The sequence below is a fragment of the Pagrus major genome, chromosome 21 (genome assembly GCF_040436345.1).
Source record: "Pagrus major chromosome 21, Pma_NU_1.0".
NCBI classification, from domain to species: Eukaryota; Metazoa; Chordata; class Actinopteri; order Spariformes; family Sparidae; genus Pagrus; species Pagrus major.
This window is the reverse complement of record NC_133235.1, coordinates 6,037,111-6,055,512: the sequence shown is the minus strand read 5'-3', so window position 1 is coordinate 6,055,512 and position 18,402 is coordinate 6,037,111. Positions and strand designations below refer to the sequence as shown.

Sequence of the window (18,402 nt, the reverse complement as noted above, 5' to 3'; positions counted from 1 at the left end):
CAAGTTGATGGCCTCCATTTTCTGGGATGCAAAGGTAGTGCTGCTGGCTCACACTATTACAGGGGCCTGCCATGGTGATGTTGACAACTACAGGAGAAAATCAAGAAGATTTGGTGTGGGAAGCTGACCAGAAGGGTTCCCCTTCACCAGGCCAATGCTCCAGCCCACAAGTTCACAATGGTGGTGGCATCCATCCAGGAAAGTGGATTTGAACTCGTTCAACTCATCTCGCTCTATTGACCTCAGACGTCTACCTCTTCCCAAAGATGAACAAGGAGCTCAGTGGTCGTCATTTTACATAGTTTATGACGTTATCGCTGCTATGGACCATGTCCAACACACTGACTTCAGGAACCATATGCTTCATGACCACAGGACTGAATGTGTAAATGTAGGAAGGGACTATGTTGAAAAATAAATCTGCTAGGTGTTCTGAACCTAAGGTGGAGTCTGAAGGAGTCTGAAGGACTCCACCTTAGGTCATTAACTCATCAATCCCCCCTCTCAATACTCACTTCACAAGCAAAACACAAGCCGTTATGATTTTAGCTTTGAGATGTCACGAAAATGATGAATTAATTCATTTTTCTTTTTCTGCAGCCCGTCCTCGCCCGGCCTCTACTATCATTCCTGCTACTCCGGCTGCATCCACCAACGGTGAAGCCACTCACCGCCGCCGGGTCATCACCAAACCCCCAGTGCCCAAGCAAACCCCAATGGAGAAGAAGCCACCGGTGCCCCGTGCTCCTCGAACCCCCCGGCCCATCAACGCTCCAACACCTGACCTTAAGAACGTCCGCTCCAAGATTGGATCCATTGACAACATCAAGTACCAGCCTGGTGGAGGAAAGGTAGGAAATACCAGACAGTACAAGAAAGGCCTATGAATAATTCAGAATGGTTTGTACCTGTCAAGATTCAGGAAATGCTACAGAATGATTTTCTTGTATCAGCAAATGATTTGGCACTGGTTGGTTTGTAATCCAACTCGCTCCAGTGCTGTACATAATAACATGTTTTGCTTTAAGGGGGGACTCTACACTGGGACCAGACTGGCTGTCAGAATAAATGCCAATCAATCTGTCTTTGACAGTTAACCCTGTGTTGAACCTCAACTTAGCCTGCTAGTTTTATTTCTTGTGCCACTGCACTGTAAAGTTAACCAATCTTTTCTTATCATTATTTTCAATTACTGAAATTAATAAAATTAATATAATAATTAACTACAACAACAATTATTATATTTGATTATGTAACAGAATAATCATAAATACAGGTTTATGACCGCAGCTCTACTGTGAGGTTGGCTAAAATGACAGGTTTTAAAATACCTATATTAAAACAAATCAAAGGTAAACAATGAAATACAACAGGCATTGTTATATGTATTTCCTTTTAAATGTTTATTAATGTCCTTTAAAGTAAATTCTTCACTTTATTATGACTTTAAATGCATACATAACAAGGAAATAAATAAGAATGAGCATTGCATTTCATTTCATTTCATTTTGTATTTCATGCTCTATGAATTTAATGCTCCATAGCTTTCCTAAACCTATGTTTTCACCACTTACACAAGATTTATCCAGATTTTTTTTTAAAAAAAGCTCATTGTTTAGTTGTGAAAAGCACCAGCTTAGAGTAGACAGGAAACCAAAAAGAGGAGAAAAAGGTGCATTTTCAGATTTTGTTATGTGTGGATGTGGTCTTGATCTCACTACAGATGATTCTGCCAGTCTTGTGACTTTGTGTTCATTTTGCCAGGATCTGAACGCATCGGATGCTTTCTCGAAATGTATGATATACTCTGCATTTATGAGAAAGGTACAAAATGTTGTCTCACTTGGATGACAAAATAGCTAGATGGCATCCCCAAAAATATTTACATGCAAAGTTCAACACCAAATTAATCTAATGAAAATGCTAAATCAATAAAATGTCATTTAAATTAAGTAATTTCACTGTTTTGCCTTTAAATCTAACAATATATTGTGTCCTGGTAGATCCTCTTAAAATAGAGTTGTTTTTATTTCAAAGGAAATTATTGTTGGTCTTGATGCAGTACTGACTGATGTAAAAGTAGATCTCATGAAGCATTGTGAATGTGGTCCTTAGACTCCATAAATCTGTAACAACAATGTCTGTGTGTCTGGAGCTGATGACTGAAACCAACAGAAGATCACTGCATGCTCTGTCACGTAGTTTGTACTGAATGCACTGGATTCAGTTACATTTGCAGCTCTCTTATACTAACTTCTGTGCTTCCATCTCACTCTGTCTGTCAATTTAGTTCAACATGCAGCATTGTCATTGTTTACCATTGCCTAATGCTGCCATGCAAACTCCCAGGTACAACTGGCTTATGATATCTCACTCCCCTGACACCTGATGTAACACACAGAGTGAAGTAGAACACAAACATCATTTATCCTCTATCTGCTCTGCAATTTTAATATAATGTGTCTCTCTGCTTCCTCCTGTTTTCATCTCTGCTGTAATCTATTTCATCAGGCCATAGTTGTTTAACCTTAAACTATGCCTACCAGCATCTATAACATTAATTAACTTACTCATATCGTGTTCATTTTCACTTCAAAGTGTTGGATGTATTTTTGAATGTTGGAGTGAGACAAGCAGGGTTTGAGTTATAATCTGAGCTTTGTGGGGGTCTCTAAAATAACTAACCCTTGCTAACATTAGGGCAGAGATAGATAAATAAATGAGAGAGACAGAGCGATCAATCCGGCAGTTAACACCTGGCATTAAATGCGTCTCGAGTGAACTAGTGTATCTCACTTCCTGGCTGTTCATGCAAATATTTAGAAAGAAAGAAATATCATGAATAACATTTGCCGAATGAACAAGAAGGCCTTAATAGTTAAGAATATGTTGTATACAGTGTTTAACAAAGTTTATACAGTTTCTCATACAGTCTCAAAATTGAGTGTTTTTAAGGGAGTCTGGTGACTTTTTCCACTTTTGTTCTCCAAAGGAGTAACCTATGTTAGTTACTCTTTACTGGATTTGTAGAATTTCATACACACTTCTTGTAACAATTGTATAAAGTAAATCACAATAACAGTTTTCATTTTCACTGTCAGAGAGAATATAGTGTGTAGTTCCTCTGGAAAACATGTTTCGTTTAACCTATTTATTTCATTAATGTAAAGAACACTCAATTACATTGAAACATTCATTATTTGTGATTAAAACAATGGTTTTTGGTAATGTATTAGTGAACCCCCACAGATCTATGATTTATTTGCTTTCATGGGAGCTCAGACCCTACCTTATGGGAGCTAAGCTCCCATTGGCTAACACGTAACTTGAACCCTGGTGACAAGGTAGTTGTAGATGCTTCTAGTCTTTATGCAATTATACCTAAACAACTAAGATTGCTGTCCATCTTAACATCTAAAATTCATATCAAGAAAAACACAAATAAATGACACAAAACTCTTTTACTAAAATGCAATAGTGTGTTTCGGAGTGCTAGTTTAGGAGTTTTTACACCATGGTTCTAGTCTTTAGGACAACATGAATAAACACACAAAACCTTTTTTAACAAATGCCATATATAAAAAAAAAAAAACTCTAACCCTAACCCTTAGAGTGCCAGGATGTGTATGTAGCCAAAGTGAGAATGTTGGAGGTGTTTCCCAGGATTTCCAGTCTTAATGCTAGGCCTAGGTAATCATTGCCCAGCTCTAGTGTAATATTTAGTGTACAAATGAGAGCACTATTTATCATGTCATCTAAAAATGTTTTCGCGTTTCATACTTGAAGTTACTTGTTTTTTTGCATTGGTCATTTCAGGCTGTAAGTCTGGAACTGCTTCATTTCAGTACTACTTTTCAATGCTGATGTAAACATTTGCTAGAGGTACAGATGTAAGATATACATTTCAGTGCTCTCAGGTGCAGTTCATCTCCTTTACTTTAATATCTTTCTGTCATATCTGTCCATATTCCATTAACCTTCTGCTGCCTGGTCATACTGTAGAGCAGAATAACATAAATCAGTAGCTGGGTGGGTAAACAGGTTATGCAAACCATTTTAGATATGTCATACCCAGCACATCTCCCCCTCTATTTATCCAGGGAAACAGCATGCATGCTCCTTTTTTGGCAACACCCTGTTTCATATTCACAGTGCTTCCTCACTTCCTCAACCTGTATCATTTAGACATGATCACATGGCCAATTAGGTTAGATCAGTGTAGAGAAGGAGCTGTGGTTACCTCTCCAAATGGTTTTGTGAAATTGGCATAACCTCATATTTCCTGTACACAACAAAAGAGGCTAAATGTTGCAGTTGAGACTCTGGTTGTCAACAGCGACCTGTAATTTGTGGGCACTATTCTCTCTTTCAGGCAGATGCACTGTGTTTGGCAGTAGCAGGTCTGTTCCGTTCCGTTTCAAAGACATGCTCTTGCTCTTTTTGTTAGTCTGTCAGAGTTAAGCCACTTTACACACAAAAACATATCCCTGCCCTGCATCACAATAAGCAGCACTGACTCATTCAGTCCACAGTGATATGAATATTTGGTTTGTCTATTATGTATTTTATTATATTTCATTCAACAGGCGCTTATTGGTCCAATAACTTTTCTGTCCTCTGATTTAGGAATTGGACTGGTGATATTTTTCTGAACAATTGTATACGCTCCAGTAATATGACATTAATTCTGTTGTTTTCTGGTTGTTGTTCTAATTGTTGTCTTTTTTTGTGATGTTATTTGATTGGCTCTCACTAACACAGGACAAACTGTACTTTATTGGTGCTAATCTACTGTAATTCTTTGTCATGTTTTGAAAAATGCTCCATCTGCTCCAGCTTACTGGAATGAATGGTTGCCATTATCCATCTGATATAGTACATCTGATTGACTGTTCTACGAACATATGTACACATAATTATTACCCTCCCATTTGACTGGCCCATAATTAAATCTTGCATCTAATTTATACTACTGCTATCAATTATTTAAAATTATTTATACACCCACACATTTATTTTATATAGTAAGTTCAATAAATATTCTTCTGTTTGATCCATGTTCTTATTTTTCACACATACTTTCAATTGGCTGCACTGACACTTACACTCGTCTAATTGTTCAAGCTACTAACCCACACGTTCAGCCCGCCCTCCACTCAAACAGTTCTCATGTCCCCACCCTTCCACCTGCTCTCCCACCCCATTGTTTTGTGGTGTGTAGTTGGTTGGAGGTTGTATTGACCAGGGGATGCTTGTCTCTCCCAGGTCTCCTCCACCCCGAACAACAAGGCATCAGACGCCTCCACCCATGCCGCCAAGGCCAGAGTGAGTCCCTACCATATACACCCTCACACACAAGTACATCCTTCCACCTTCTCTCTGCATTCACCACATACACACCTCACCATTGTTGTTCATACCTGTGGACACTACATTAAGAAATAAGTAAGATAAAATAAAATATTGGTACACACTGCAGTCACCACTTTATTTCATTGTGTCTATAAACACAAACTGAACTGAAAGGAACATTTCCAGCTTCACTGTTTTCATATGACCAAATAAATTAAAATAATATACAGACTTTTCTCTAAACATAATTTTTGTGGATTCCTAGAGCCATGGCCACTAGGTGACCTGAGTTGTTTTGCGTTCCACTCAGCATCAAAGGTTGAAATTTCCTCGTTGATATTTCCAGCTTCTGACCACTAAGAATTTTAGGTGCACAACTCCAAAAGTTACCAAAACTTGGGTGACTGTAACAAAATTCTGATTTCTTTGACACAACAACAAAAGTGAACCAGTGTATCCTCATTGCATGTATAAATGAAATGGAGGAAGGAAGACGACACAGGAGGGAACAGACTCCATCATACATTTTATTTTATGGCACTTTTATACTTGACAATATTTCTAAATATTCCTTTCACTAGCTTAATACAAATACTATCGACAATCGGCTTTGAGTGGTGTTCAACTGTAGTAGGAAGAAGTTACGAGTTGTCTTGGAAGGCAGCTTTAGAGGAAGCGACTGCAGTACTGCAACAAATAGACATTTACTCATAGACATCTATCTAAATTTCATCAGTCTATTAAACTGTCAACAGGATGTCTCAAACTGTAAACAAGGTTAATCAAGTCGGTCACTTTTCAAGTCAATTGACATCATCATTAATTTTTTCCAGCCATATTACTTTTATTTTTATGCAGTTCTGTTGAGAAACAAAAAGCTGAAGCATACTATTTATGAACTCGTAGCCTATGGTAGCCTTATAATCATCAATAAAAATCAATACGCTCTGTGTGGGAAGCACACAGCCTCATACACATCAAATACCGTAGGTCTATAATACAGTAAGAACAGCTGATTTTAGACACATCAACTGCTTCAGCTTCCAAAATCACTGCTTCTCCCGTTGGATAGATAAACCATTACAACTAGTTTCTACACATGGTGCTTAGAGGCATTACCAGTCAGCCCCGCGTTCACTATATCATCCCAGAGGATCTCATTCCAGCCAAGAACTCAGCTAGGTGACAGCAGGAACCGGAACGGGAACAGGAAATTTGAGGGGGCTGCATCTGTAAGGTGAGGAAAGGAGAGGAGCAGGGTGAAACACACTCAAAGAGGAATGTTGGTCATCCCCGCAATTTATAGCCCTAGAGAAGTCTAATGATCCATCCATGTGGATGTAGTCTCTGTCTGAAGAGCAAACAAAGTCATTACTCTTCCAAAGGTGGCTGGATGAGGCTGGACTTCTGTTACTTGTCTTTCTTGACATCATTCCTCCTTAAGGTCAGGGTTCATTGTATCTGTGTGTGTTTCTGTGCACTCCAAGACAGGTACAGAGAGCCTTTTGATTAAACCATCAAAATGTTTATGAAGGAATTTAGTTTCCTTGTATATTCCTGTGTTCAGTCCACTACACCAGGGGGGAAAATAAATGGTACATACAATTGAAATGCATTTGAAAAAAATAAAAAAAATTCTGATGTGTTTTTACAGCATAGCCTGGTATAGTCAATCTAAACTCCACATTTTCTTCCCATTTACATTTTCATTTTAATAACACCTCAATATGTATATGCACTGAGCTATATATACTGGTCAACACATCAACCAAGCACATCAACCAAACTACAACCTTTTTTTCCTTGCACAAAATACAATTAATTTAAGGGGCAGCTATTTGAACCTATGTTCTCCTTGGTTTGACCAATTAACATTGATTTTAGTGCAACTAAAAACTACACCCAGTTATGTGCTTGTATAACACATAAATGGCCTCTACATGCCTTATACGTCTACAGTATGTTCTCTTGCACCACTACTGTAAACCCCCACCATCCTGTCGTGACTGGTGTCACACACATTTTTTTCTACTCCTTCTTCCCAAGAAAAGGAAGCTGTCATACTGTAGAAGTGGGAAGCAAGTGCAAAAAAAGTATATACAAATGCCATTGTTTGAAACAAAAGAGCAGCTTTTCTTGGTTTTGTTCACTTGTTGTTTGCTAGTTGCAGGTTTGTCCACAGCACCCAGGACAGTAGGGTGACAGTGCTGCTGTATGTACACAGCAATGGTTGGTAACAGTGTGCACACAGCTGCAGGGTGCATGCACAGAAGAGGAATGTACGAGGAACATAGATGAAAAAAGAATCCTCGGAAGAGCTAACCAGTGAAATGAACTATGAATAATGAAATATGGTCACTTTTTACCTGGTTTAGTTTCACTTCTGTGTCACTTACTTCTTCACTTGTAGTAATATGGGGACATTTTTTTATTATTATCCTGCAGTGTCCTTTCAGTCTGATAGCATGAGGACCATTCCTCATGAGACATTAATAATCACAAGCTAGCAGCTACTACAGGTGCACTGAAATCAATTAGGATGTTCACAATGGGAAACTAGACAGGAAAACTTGGTTTAGGCTACTGCTCTCTCTTTGTGTGTGTGTCTGTGTGCGCGCGCGTGCGTGTGTGTGCTCGCACATTAAGCGTGTGCTCACTGCTCAGTGAGTCATCCTTTGCTGGTGCCACCTGCGTCATCATGCCATTTTCATCCTGGACAAAGAGACTAAGACAGAGACAGAGGGAATGGGAAGGCGTCTTATGTCTGCTGCATGGCTTTTTACAATACAACCAAAGAGACCATAAAACTGACATCACAACACAATGAGGTGGAGGAGGTGGATTTACATTGTGTGTGCGTGTGTGTGTGTGTGAAGTAAAACTTCAGACTGATAGGACACAGTAATGCTGTCAGTGTATAGAGGCTGAATATCTTGTTATTGGCAAAATAAAAAGGAAAAGAATAGGGGAAAGTGGCGTCAGCCTGTGTCCTCTGTTAGTCTGCCTAATGTCCAGTCTCGGCAATAAAACTGATGAACTGCAATTTTTCACCCACTAACATCATGACACATTCAGAGACACATGCTTTGTGAGATGTCTGAGATGTGGACTTGAAATTGAATACAGGTTACTTCCAGGTTCAAGCTTAATGGTCCCATATTGTGCTCAGCTTCATACTTTAATTTTGGGTGTGTACTAAAGAATGTTAACATGCTTTAATGTAAAATGTTCACATTAGTAATCTCATACTATCTATTGCTGCAGCAAGACTGTTCACCTTCTGTCTGGATGCTCGCTTTAGTGCTTCTGAGGCGGGCGTGGCTCGGGGCGGTCACTGTATAGTTGTGACATCAAAACCTTACTGAAGACACATTTTGTCAATATAGGCTTTGTGCATTTCTCCATGGATTGAGTGTTTTGATACTTTCACAGTATTTATGTTGTACATAGACCTGCTTTACAGTAAAAAAAGAAAAAAAAATACATGGTAATCTCATTTTACAATACAATACGGGACCTTTAAGCTCTCCTGCTGTTAAAACAAAAAGACACAATTCACATATATGTCCAGTCTAATGGCACTGCTGAACTGCAAGTCATTTAAATCCTACTTAACCTCAATTAATTTCTACTTTTTGTATTTATTGTATTTACGATGCCCCTTTCAAACCCGATATGATGTAATTTATTAACCCAGTCATTTTTCTTATGTTGTGAAAGTGTTAATGCTTTTGGTGTCTTTGTGTTGGAAGCCTTTGCTTGTGTTGGAAGCCTTTGCTACACAATTATTTTCCCTGCTCATAGACAAAATTGAAAGTTGAAATATCAAAGTGATCAATTCAAGAAATGCCAAAAATGATTTTGGTCATCATCATTGAATATTAAGGTTGACCACTTGGCAAAACTCTCCAAATCTCTGAGTATTGCTTTAAGAAAATACAGGTGTCCTGGCCAACCAAACCATGCAATATTTACATGAAACTGTTGGACTGTCTGCAGGGTAAAACAACGGGCTGATAAAACCTAAAAGGAGCATTTTTTGTCTTCCATACTCCTTTACTAGTCGCTTTCAGTTGCTTCTTTGCTTAGAACAGCATGTTAACACAAAATCCCTGTCTTGTTTGATATTGTGTTGCATGTGCTCTGTAACCTATTCCAGTGTTTGTCCTGTGCTAGATCAGTTTTGGTTAATGCTGTTTATGGAAGCGCTATGTTGTTATTCAGTCAGTATCCTCATCTTTTGGTACTTTGGCATTTATTTTTGTTGGAACCTGCTAACTTTTCCTATAAGAAATTTGTCCGATTAGGGACACCCTCAGTTTAAATCACAGTGATTTTGTTGAATAATTTCCCAAAACTAGTTTTACAGTGCCATGCTCTGACTAATGTAATGTATAGGAGGAACCATTTGATTTGAATGACAGAATGTCTTCCATACTTACAGAGCGAGGGTACTCTGTTTCCTGTTAACTAAAACCGCCAGCTGATCTGCTCTTCTCTGTTGCTCTTGTCTGTCATGCCTTTCTTTTTTTCTTTCTTTCTTTTCCCTCTCTATCTCCTCACTCCCTCGCTTGTCTGTGTGTCTGCCTGCCTGTCTTTAGGTTCAGATAGTGCACAAAAAGCTGGACTTCAGCCATGTCACGTCTCGCTGTGGCTCCAAGGACAATATCAAACATGTCCCTGGAGGTGGCAATGTAAGTACAGCTGGAGCTGGAGGCAGACTCTGGTCAGAGTGGATGCATATCATTGTTAAGCTAATTTAGCCTCTTTGTGGCTGTCTTGCTCAAAATCATGATCAATTGGGGATCTCCTTTATAACCCGGCCACAAAACGATCTGATTTGTCACAAAGGGATTAGAGAGGAATTTGGATGCATATTATATCTTACATCTGACTGGGCTCTACACAGAAACAGACAGTTCTTAAGCCTTTATCACTTGACCTTACTGGACTGTTATAACAGGCTTAATCAAACCACCATTCTTTATTCTTAACTCTTGTTTAAGCAATCATGTGAGATCTGATACTAATTGGAAAGAAATTAAATCAGTCTGACTTCTGAATCAGTATACTGTGTCCATAAATCTTGTATTATCCTTAGTTAAACTGCTGCACACAAATTTATATTCAGATTTGAGAGTTTTCTTGTTTTTTGTTTTGCTAGAAGCAATTGGTAGTTCAACTACAGCAATATTTTCTAAATATCAAACATTTCCATGAAAGGATTATCAAGTCAATGTGAATGAAAGTGACCAGCACATTCATGGCTCCCTCTATTTGCTTTTCCAATTGATATCACTTAAAGTGAAATGACCACAGGTCCTCCTGCCCACCCTTCCAGATGTTGCTGCCATCTGCTCCAAACACCAGTTGCACGATCATATTCCATCCTTGGGCTGCTCTCACAATCACCACTCTGCTGTGTCAGATCAAATAACCGAAATGCAAAAGGTAGCGTGGAAATGGCTGATGTCCAAGTATTGGCATCAAATAAAGCCGAACCTGGACTGATCACAATATCCAATCAGTTTTGTGGACCCTGAAATATGCCCTCTGGGTCACTCCCATCAATTTAAACCATAGTCATGACATGACATGTTTACATGCTTACAGAAATATTAATCATTGCAAAAACTTTTTAAATTTAATATCATTATGTAATTATGTTCAGTCATGCTACAGTATAAAAAGTCTCATTCTCCATGGTTGGTCACACCAATACCTCTGCACCATTGTACTATTATTATTAAGATATTTATTTCAATCTTTTCTTTATCTTAGTCTTATCCACTTTATGTCTGCCTTAATTACATTAGGTGCACAATACTTTTATGTATTGTTTTTTTACACATAAGTCTAAATGTAAAACAACACATATACAAGCAACACATTCTCACTCCTAACTCATGAAATACAGTAGTTTGGTCAGTGGCTTAAAGCTTGAAGGGCTCTGCGGTTTTGGAAAAGACCATACTTTTAGTTAAAATAACTATGTTTAGTCTCGTGTGATGTAACTCAAGTCACATACATGTAATGTAAGTTATGTCATCTACATACCTTAACTTACTTACCATCGCAATCATGCCCACCCCCCAGACCTGGACTTTTGTCACTCCTTATACTACTGCACTAGAGGGGTGCTTCAAGAAGTGACTCCAGAGGGGTACCTGCAGTGTCAAACTTTGAAGCCTAGGGCCACTGACCAGGCTGCTGTTTCAGAGCACAATTCACATAAAGTAAGCAAATACCAACCAATACAGTCCTATAAGGTATGAAGGCTATAGTACAAGTTTATAAATCTTGTGAGAATGTACTATAGTATTACTATAACATTTTAAAGCTGCATTCATTGTAACCTTGTAAAACTACATTAATATAAAAACAATTGAACTGAAGTCATTGGTGTTTTCCTCGGTTTAAAATGGCAAATGAGTATTTCAATTAGCATGTTAAGAACTTAAAATGTTTTGTTTATATTATAGAATTAGGTCACTAATATGTCACCCTGTCGAACAGCCTCTAATGAGGCCGAACCCTCATATCAATAAGGCAGTAATAAAAGTTTAACACCACTGAGGTTCACTGTCTGTCATCGAATATGTAAGTATGATTGATCTTATCACACACTGTCAGGCAGGTCTCCAGGTCCTAAAAGCCATCAGTGCCAGCTGCTGTCAGACTAATCAGGATTACTCATTGAACACACACTCTCATGATGCAACGATCCAATAACTGCCTTCCACCGTCCTCCAATTATAGCCTGTCCTGATTTATCTGCATAAATGGAGCATCATTTACCAGTCTTTCACTTTCAGTTACAATAAAACAGGTCAAAGTACGTAGTGAAGTATGGGTATGGAGCCCAGCATTTGCTGTACCTGTTTTACTGTACCGAATATCATGTAAACGAAGCAGGTGCATAATAATGGATGACAGTGGTTTGATGGAAATAGAATAAGATAGAATGGATACTGAAAAAAAGATGCATTGTACTGGGTGTGGCATCTTTCTAAGCTAGTATAAGGAGGCTACATTATATATATCTCCTCGTCCCCAGGTGCAGATCCTGAATAAGAAGGTTGATGTTAGCAAGGTCACGTCCAAATGTGGCTCCAAGGACAACATCAAATATAAGCCAGGTCAGTTTTAAAACTTCTATCCACTTGTATTTTCCTATGTTTATTCCAAGCTGGTCTCATATTTCCTTTTCTCTTTTTACCTCAGGGGGGGGTGATGTGAAGATTGACTTGAAGAACATTAAAGCTAAGTCTAAGGTTGGTTCCATGGACAACGTGGGGCCAGGCAACGGACAAGCCAATGGACACAAGGTTAAAATTTAAAACAGACATAAATATTATCAGTAAACAGACAGTTAACTGGTTTTGCTTAGTCATTGTGCTTTACTGGCTGACACCACTAGATGGTGTGGTAGCATGAAGTACACTACCAAAGAAACACGTGTGTGTGTGTGTGTGTGTGTGTGTGTGTGTGTGTGTGTGTGTGTGTGTGTGTGTGTGTGTGTGTATGTGTGTGTGTGTGTGTGCGTGCGTGCGTGCGTGCGTGCCCTTGGTGTCTATATCTGGCTACAGGAGGAGAAAACAGAGGAGAAGGTGTCTTTACCCCCAGGCGGTACAACAGCACCAGGAGGTGTTGCTAAGGAGAATGGGGTAAAGGAGCCCACAGCTACTCCTTTTGGAGGAGACGGACTCAGGGAGCCCCTGAGCATAGACAAACGCATCACTGAGACAAGTGGGTAAACACAACACAAATAGATCTATCAGTTTTAAAGCACTGAGGTGCGCGTCTGTTATTGTCGCCAACGGACCATTAGCTAAGCCCGTCCTTCCATTATTTCCTTATTCACTGTTACTATACTTCCCAATAATAAGCAGATTTACCACTATTATCACTTATAATAATGGTTTTTAGCTAGAACTCAAGCAGGCTGACAGCCATGGATTTTGTTGGCTGAGATGACAACTGGTTCTGGCAGCAGTATCAGCTGTACCTAGCTAGTGTAAGGTAATGCTAACACTAAAACTCTGTGAGCTGATTGAAAACTGTCTCCACCTGACTTTTTAATGTTTCCAGCTAACTTGTCAATAAACAACAAGGCTGTAAAAGGTTCTCAAAGATGTGAATAATGGCTACACAAATCATATTATGCTCAAAGACTGAGGCTAAAGCAAGGTCTACATGTCTAAGAGTCAGCATCCTCACCAGCTGCTGATCTAGGCCAATGTAAAATAAATGGAAATTGAAGAGAAGCATTTTTCTTTATTCATCGTATAGTGATAATATAAATGTACTTGAAATGTTATTTGCTCTAAATAATCTTTGGATGAAAGCTTACAATGATACACATACTTGGACAAACAACACATAGATGTATGCTTTATTGCTTGTGATAAGGAATAACCAGAGATGGGGACTCATTTCTGTGACTTGAGTCCCTGGTGGGGCCTTTTAAATCACAATGTTATAATGGTCAGGGATTAGTAGTCCATGGCTGTCAGCCATCGGCCCAACCCTAGTACATACTTATTCATTTTCTAACATTAGGCTAACTTATTCTGGTCATTATGATGTGAACCACCTGCTCTCTCTGGTCGACCATTCCAGTGTCCAGCCATGTTCACCGGGAGGCTTCTGAGCCTATTTGAGCTGAGCCCGGTTGCCTGCCGTGACTCTCCCTGTAACAGAGTTAATTAGCTAGCTACAGCCAAGTATAGCTAGCAAAGAGTCGTTGGTTACTCTGTTGATATGCTGCCTTCTATATTTTTGGAGCTACCTTTGAATTATGGCAATATTTTCAAAATACACCAAGATATAGTTGGCCAATTTGGAAAGAATGCTGAAGCTTATTTTAGAGAAGATAAACGCACTCTTTAATCCATTCCTTACGCTTTTTGTCTTGTGTTTTTGATTTGACATGTATAGAAATCCAAAGCTTGACAGGCCTGACTTGCCTGTTATGGTTGCTAAGCAATGATTGATCAAATGTTTTTCAGGGCTTTTGAGAAGAGAGGTCAATTACTGAGACAAATGACAATAAATAAGTGGAGATGTCTGGGATGTCTGATGGAGTTGAGTGGTGAAAATACTGGTGGTAGAGTGGTAAAGTAGACTCTTTGCTTCAAAAGGAAATCATACAGAGATCTACAGAGTAAAGATTAGCCAGTCTTAGTAGATAATTTCATCTCTGGTGCTGCAGCTGGCCTCGACACTCCGAGTTCAGAGGGACAACAGACTTCTGCCACCTGATGCTGCTGCCAAACTCAGCCTAATTGATGGATGGTTGTAGTGCTAATACAATAAAAGACAAGGATGTTTTATAATTTGTCCCATAATTCAAATTAACCAAACCCAGACAGTATCAGGTTGACAGTACCTGGCAAAATTTGAACTGTGAAATTTTCCATCCCAGTCTCAGCAGCACTTTTATCTCCTTTTCACCTTCCTTTCTCTTTTTTCTGTTGGTAAGTTTTACTTTCTTTAATCCAGTTTATTCCCCTCCACAGATTGAGTCCCACTGACCTGTAGATTGTGGTGGGAGACACGTGGCACTCGCCGACCCGCCAATCAACCAACCAACCAACCTACCACGGCGCAGTCACCTCCCTCTGGCCCCGCCCTTCATCCTGCCCACCGCAGCACCGGACTGACCAATTGCCTCTCAGTGTTTCTCTGGGGTCCGCCAGCCAGCTTCCTGCTACCAACCCTGACCTTTGACCTGTCAATGCCCTCGGGTTGACCTTTGGCCCTGCCTACCACAGAGAAGACAAGTATACTGAGCATAGCCAGTTTTTTCATAGAATATTTCCACAGTTGAGTCTAATTACTGTTTTAACACATGTCCTTATAGTGCAAAGATCCTGTCTCAGAATCCCCTCTTACATACCTACAATTCAAAACCACTTAGATCTTCCAACCTTGTTAAGAGACCTTCACTAAGACTACTATTTGCTCCTGATCCATCCCAGGTCCGTGCCCACTTAGCCCCAGACCACACTAGCCAGCTGAGGCCCAGCCTCCCAGTTGCCAGCAATTCCTTCCAAATCTGCAGTATCTACAACACTGCATGTTCTCTCATTATATAGGTCATTCTACAGCTCACTCATTAAACAATATCTCCGACTACATCTCTTGGTATCAATGCTCCAGTTCGTCTCCCCCTAATATTACAATGAAGCTTCTTTATCGTGGACTATTAATGTCATGATGCTCACAATTAGCAGTGATTGGTGCAGAGGATGAAGGCTTATGTACAGTTTAGAGGAAACAGTTGGAGAGATCAGTAAAGAGATCTAAAGATAGAGTTCAAAATCATTGGAAAAGTCAGTTCAGATGCTTTTAGGATGTCAGACAATTCTGGTGTTACATTTTAAGGAAGATGTACTAAAACTACTCACTAGGAAATTTAGTGGCTGCAACAAAGCAGACAACTTTTCAGACATTTAATGATATGATAATTGCATGATGATTCTCAAGAGAGGTGGGTCTAAACCGATGGTGGAGCTCTGCTTCTCTGGGAAGCCTTGGCTCAAACAGGATTTGGCACTGAACACGTGTTTCATGTTGAAGCCAAGTATTTTTTAAGGTAATATCACAGTATTTGACCTTGAAGGAGTGATACAAATTTGAGGAAGAGGAGTGATCTTGAACAGGATTTTTAAACCCTTAACTGTTAACCCTTAGCTGCTGCACCTTGTAGTCAAGCAACATGAAAGCATTAGCGCACAGTACACTGTGTGTAGAACTTTTCCAGGACAGTGTCAATGTCACATGCTGCTGCGTGACTGAAGACCCAGTCTTTGCACTTGAAATAGCAGAATTTGATGGTAAAATCATATTATTATCAGCAGTTTCACTCATACAAGCAAAAGTCAAAATGTGCGAATTTTTTTTTCATCAAGTTCTAGTCAGTGAACTTTTAACCATTAGCCCGTCGTCTTAACTGTGCTGTCGTTTGAGGGATCGGAATGCACAAGAGTCCAGAATGTAGGAAACTCTGGTAGCTAATTAGCTGCAATACATAATTTATTGTTTTTTGCCCACCTTTGTTGGAGCAAAAGAGGAATGGTTTGCAGATAGTTATGTAACAGGAATCGTGTGAACATCCAATTAGCAACTGTGCTAGCAATGTTGCTAACTGTCATATAGCAGGCTAGCTTAAAGCGGTGTGTCACCTCTTTATTAAGTGAGTAAAATAATGTACAATCCCAGGAGCAAAATGCCAGGGGAAGTGAACAGCATAGTGAAGAGAATATGGAAAAATCCTCAGAGCTTTTTAGGGTCATAGCGGTTAGCTACAGTAGTTTACCAGTTAGCTCTGCTATTAGTCCTTATGTCACCAAGCTACATAGAGATTTACATAGTTCTGGAAGACGCACAAATGAAATTCATCATGCCACTTTCTGGTGTGACTGGGCCTTAATTCACTACAACACAATATTCTTCGTCCTTTATTTGGATCCCCATTAGCTTCCACAAAGTAGTTGGTACTTCCTGCAACACGATAGCTTGAATCTTTCTCAGTCTTTTCAAGTCTGTAGAATATATTATCCACCACTGGAGATATTGAGTGTAACAGCACTGTTTAATGTTACTTGCTGAACCTGTAACACATTGGTTTAGACCTAGTCACCTGGTCTTAGCGCAAGTTCACAAACCACTATGGATGCAGCCCCGTTCAGGTTGGGTTGATGAAAGTATTTTAAAAAAATGACAAAAAAAGCTACTAAACAACCAAGCTATTTCAGTGTGAGACTTACAAACCCTTAACCTTTATCTCTGAATAAACTCACATACTCATATGTCAGTATGGCATGAAGTTTGGGGGCAGTAGACCCTTTAGTCTTTTTCAATAAGACTATTTCTGTCGCAAAACATGCAACCTGGTTCTCTTGCACCATAATTCTTTGGTTCCTACACTGTCTAATGGCTTAATCCCAAACCTCCCATGAATCCCACAATGCCACTCATACACCTAATAGACTCTTGACCTAGCAGTCATCCTGAGCTGTGTCTAGCATTTACAGTTCATATGTGGCTATTAGAGACAGATAGACAGAAAGCACCTTCCTTCCCTTGGAATCCTCTCTGTGAGACCTGTCAACTTTCTTCACACACAAACACACTTGCACAGAAGCACAGATATTTACAGGAAAGCACACACATGCTTGTTGGTGTCCATGAATACATACACACACACACACACAAACAAATACGCACCCTAAAATAAAAACGCAATGCTGTTCATAGCAGCATTTCTCTGTTCTAGAATGAAATCAACTATTTACTGTGTTTTGGTGGTCTATGCTGATATTCTTAAAAACAATGATGAGCTGTGTTGGTGTGTTGTTCCTATCATAGTCATTGTCAGACATTTTCATCATAGGCTCACCTCATCCTGCCTCTTTCTTGATCTTAGCTGGGTATACTTCCTGTTACCCATGCATACACATGACGTACAGACAGAGAGGGATGGACAGAGACAGAGAGCAACCAGAGGTTAACAGGTAGTCAAGAGAGGAACAAGTCCACTTGCTGGGACAACTGTCAATCAAAGGGAATAATGTTACATTCATGGCAAGTCTGAAGTTGGCAAATTCTTTGTAACTTATTAGTGATTTTGAGCTACTTAGCAAGCTGCTTCAGGTGATGACTGCACAGTAGCAGATGTTCCATCCGAGCTATCTATATCTCTGGCATATATTTACTCAATATCTGTAGTGTAAATAGATGGAAGTAAATTGCTTTTAAATGCTTTTTTTCACATTTTTGTTGAGCTTTTTTTTTTGTTTTATCAAGGTAATCACTGGCTATATCAAAAAACAAAAAAAAATAAAGTAAAAAAATTGTAGCTATTACTTTACTACACTGGACAGCAGGAACTGCCCAGTTTCAAAATACCATGAATGCAGCAGTATTTCAGCAAAGCAGAACCAAGAAGGGCCAGGATCATCTACTGGGGCTAGAGGTTGTATTTCTAGTGAACAAATCTGTTTTTGTAAAATAGATACACATTTTAAGCGATAAAAACATTTT

At 39.3% G+C, this 18,402-nt stretch overlaps 1 protein-coding gene across 1 annotated transcript in view; it reads left to right on the top strand.

Annotated features, from left to right (window-relative positions):
• LOC141017353 (uncharacterized) overlaps positions 1-14,959 on the top strand; it is an 86,764-nt gene extending 71,805 nt beyond the window's left edge. Inside the window, exons 11-17 of the mRNA XM_073492034.1 lie at positions 601-851; positions 5,266-5,325; positions 9,954-10,046; positions 12,410-12,491; positions 12,577-12,680; positions 12,942-13,101; positions 14,874-14,959. Coding sequence (XP_073348135.1) covers positions 601-851; positions 5,266-5,325; positions 9,954-10,046; positions 12,410-12,491; positions 12,577-12,680; positions 12,942-13,101; positions 14,874-14,878 — 755 coding nt within the window. The 3' untranslated portion in view covers positions 14,879-14,959. The remainder of the gene's footprint in view (positions 1-600; positions 852-5,265; positions 5,326-9,953; positions 10,047-12,409; positions 12,492-12,576; positions 12,681-12,941; positions 13,102-14,873) is intronic.
• The last annotated feature ends 3,443 nt before the right edge of the window (positions 14,960-18,402 follow it).